Source organism: Orycteropus afer, unplaced genomic scaffold, assembly GCF_000298275.1.
Source record: "Orycteropus afer afer isolate SDZICR_OR568_19922 unplaced genomic scaffold, OryAfe1.0 scaffold00042, whole genome shotgun sequence".
Lineage (NCBI taxonomy): Eukaryota > Metazoa > Chordata > Mammalia > Tubulidentata > Orycteropodidae > Orycteropus > Orycteropus afer.
Genome location: NW_006921629.1, coordinates 8,720,724 through 8,724,723, shown reverse-complemented (window position 1 = coordinate 8,724,723; position 4,000 = coordinate 8,720,724). Strand labels below are relative to the sequence as shown.

Here is a 4,000-nt window from a genome sequence, read left to right as displayed (position 1 = left end):
CTACCAGAGCTCCCAAACTGACAACAGCAACTCAAAAGATAAGTTGGGAATATTAGGGGGCAGTGAGTTTATGTTAATGAGGGAGGAACAACTCAGAAAAGGAGGGTGAGAATGGTTGCATAACTTGAAGAATGGAACCAATGTCACTAAATGGTACATGTAGAAACTGTTGAATTGGTGTTCATGTTTTGCTATGGATATTCTCAACAACAACAAAATAAATACAATTTAGGGAAAAAAACAAACTTACTTTTCCTTTCTTTATCTATATATTATCTCCTATATCTTTATTTTTCCCAAGTGGAAATAAGACTTTGTGTTCCTTAGTACACAGAACATGTAATGAGGAAGCCATCGAAACAGAATGTTTTCCTTCATAATGATATATGTAATCTATCGACTCAAGCTTAAGCAGTACACAGAAGTTAAAGATCCAATTCTGGCAAACCTAATGATTTCTACCTTGGTCTTTAATACATTCAAATTTACTAAAAAATGCTTTTTTCACTACTATCGGCACTTTGATTTTTCTGTTTTCCACTTATAAAGCATCAAGAATAAATTTTTAATTCAAGTAACTGCACATATATTGTAAAAGGGAATTAAAAAAAGAGAGTCATGCCGCTAAAATTAAACTACTAGTTGGGAGGCACTGCAAAGTGCAGTGGAGACAACACAGCAGGAAGAGCAGTATGACATAACCAAAAACATACTAGATTTGAAAAACTGAACATCTGACTTTAAATCTACACTCCATCATTTATTAGCTAGTTAACCTTATAAGTCTCTCAACATCTAGTTTTGCATAATGGGACTAACAATGTCTACCCATACCAAAAGATTATGAAGCCAAAAAGGGATAAAATATGGAAAAGTACTATGTGCAAACTGCAAAAAAATTATTAAAATATCAGATATTACTGCCCTATCTCATCTCCCTAACCACATTCTGTCTTGTACCATACTAATTTGAGTATGCACCTTGGTCCCCTGTAGCACCTAGATTATAAACTCCTAGAGGGCCAAGTAAGGAGCTCTGGTGGCACAGTGCCTAATACATTTGCCTGTTAACCAGAAAGTTGGTGGTTCAAAATCACCAGCCACTCTGCAGAAGGCAGATGGGGCAATCTATTTCTATAAAGATTTACTGCCTCAGAAACCCAATGGGGGTTACTATGAGTTGGGATCAACTTCATGGCATTGAGTTTGGTTTGGCTTTTGGATTAGAAGGCCAAGTTGGTCTTTTTGATCAAAGATTCTATAGAAGAATTCTGATCAAAACAGGGAAAAACGCAGGACATAATTTCAACGTTTCATGGAATCCAGACATTTTGGAGCCACTGAGGCTGGATGAACTTCCAAAACTGCTGCCTTGAGATGATCTTTAAATTTTAAATCTTAAACCAAAGCTATCCCAGTATCTTCTTTAAACCAAACAACAGTTTACCTTAATAAGTAAAGAATGTCTGCTTTGAACAGTGTGCTTTTTAAAATAATTATCTATATATGATCAAATTGACAACATCAACTCAAAAGGTTAGGTAAGAAACTTAGGGGGGCAGTGAGTTTATGTCAGTGGTGGAAGAATGATTTGGAAAAGGATAGTGAGAATGGCTACACAACTTGAAGAATAGCTGTGCTGTTCAATTTGCTGTTAACATGGATATAACCTAAGTATGAATAAACATTCTAAGAAATAAATATAAAAGGTAACTTACTCAATATCCTTTCGTACTGATCCCATGAGATTCTCCCTTTCCCGTATTGCCATAAAGTTTGCTTTGGTTTTATGGAATTCATGTGTATAATCCTGCAATAAGTCAACATTCAGTCTCAACATAAACTAATTATGTATTTTCATTTTATCGAACCAGTTATTTACTGTCATCATACTGCAATTTGTTAAAAACAAAAACAAAAACACTGCTATGTAAGAAACAATCTGCCAAAAGGCAAAAATAACTTTATGATTACTTTCCTGAAGAATGATCAATTCTTTCAAACGAAAACGATTTGGTTCAAGGGTAACAGTGCCACTAAATATGTATCTTCTGGCACTCCATTTTATGAGACAGAATTATAAAGAAAAAAAAAAAACTAAGATATCTTCAAATAGCCTAGAATGAAACTTGAGAGGTTCTTTCCACTCATTAATGTATTTGACAGGGCTTATTTTCAAATTTGATCCTTTTTAGAGCTTTCATAGTAATTTCATTCTTAAACTAATCAAAGGAAGAACAGAACCAAGAGAATTACAAAGTACATTTTTTTCATTTTTGTACTACTATATTTAAAAGATACTAAGGAATATTCTTTTTAATTCAGAGAAGTATATAAGTATATAAGACAAAAATTATATCCTATTCCCAGAGAACCCCTGTTGATCTTTTAAAAACAAAAATAACACAAGAACATGGTGAGGATATTCAAAAAGCACCAAAGAAAAAAGAAAACCATCTGGCTCCACAGCTCATAACTATTGCTATCATTTTATATTTCCTTTCAGGAAGTATGTTTTTGCATATATGAGCTTATCTATTATTACTTTCATGTATGCTAAAGAAATCACACTGCTGTACACCTAGCTTTCTGCAGTTCATAAAATATCAAGCAATCTTTCCACATTAGCAAATAGAAATCTACATTTTTTTTTTTTTAAATGCTGTTGTTAGTGGCCATCCAGTCAATTCTGATTCATGGTGACCCCATGTGTTACTGAGTAGAACTGCTCCATAGTGTTTTCTTGGCTGTATGCTTTTAACAGAAGCAGATAACCACATCTCTCTTCTGCAGTACTGCTGGATGAGTTCAAACCACCAACACTTAGTTTAGCTGCATAGAATACTATCTTAAGATACTACCATAATTTAATAAATTCTCTACTGATACATTTTTAGTTGCTTTCATTTTTTTCTGTTCAAAAAGCTGCAATAAACATTCTTGTACATATAGAGAACTTTTTTAAAAAAAGTACATTTGAAGAGTAAATGCCTAGCAGTATAATAAATGCATCAAAGAATCACACATTTTAAATTCTGACAGTGCTTAACTGCCACCTAGAAAGACTGCACTTATTTATGTTCCTACCAACAGTGTATGAATGACCATTTATCTACACTTCTATCAATAATGAATAATAATAGTTTCAATTTTTACTGACTTGACCAGTGAAAAATCCTATCTAATTTTGATGTGTATATTTTAAATTGAGAAGGTGGCTAAGCATCTTTTTGTAGTTTTTCTATAAACATGTTTTGCCATTTTTCTATTAGGCTGTTTTTTTCTTATTTATTTCCATAATTTCTCTGTATATTCATCAGTCATTTGTTATAGTTTCCAATTTTTAGTTTTGTTTAGAACGTCCTTTCTCACTCAAAAATTATAAATAGATTCATTTATGCTTAACTCTGTTTATGGTTTCTTTTTATACATATACATCTTTGATCCATTGGAATTTATTTTAGATGTGAGAATTGAGATAGAGGTTGAAGTTTATTTTTCCCAAACAATTAGCCAACTGTTCCAACATGATTTATTTTATAATCTCTCTTTTTCACACCGATTTGGAATGCCACCTGTCATGGATTTGAATTGCGTCCCCCCAGAATATGTGTCAGTTTGGCTGGGTCATGAGTCTCAGTTGCGTGGTAGTTTTGTAAAAGCCAGGAACCCAGACAGAGGAGCAGTCAGCTGCAGGGATCCAGGTGAGGAGAGGGAACCCAGGCACGCCCAAAGCAGCAGGGCAGGAGAGCGGGAGAAAGGGGATTAAAAGGCCCAGGAACCTGGGCAGAGGAGCAGATAACATATAGCACTGGCCAAGTAGGCTGCAAAGGATTTCTTTCAAGTGCTGAGGAGCAAAGATGTTTCCTTGAGGGCTAAGGTGCTCCTGACACAAGCCATGATATTTTCAATTGCCTCATATGCATGTGAGAGATGGACAATGAATAAGGAACATCAAAGAAGAGTTGATGCTTTTGAGTTGTGGTGCTGGCGAAGAATG

The 4,000-nt window shown here is 34.4% G+C and overlaps 1 protein-coding gene across 1 annotated transcript in view; it reads right to left on the bottom strand.

Moving 5' to 3' along the window:
- GOSR1 (golgi SNAP receptor complex member 1) overlaps positions 1 to 4,000 on the bottom strand; it is an 81,553-nt gene that overhangs the window by 49,812 nt on the left and 27,741 nt on the right. Inside the window, exon 5 of the mRNA XM_007937420.1 lies at positions 1,719 to 1,810. Within this exon, the coding sequence (XP_007935611.1) occupies positions 1,719 to 1,810 (92 nt within the window). The remainder of the gene's footprint in view (positions 1 to 1,718; positions 1,811 to 4,000) is intronic.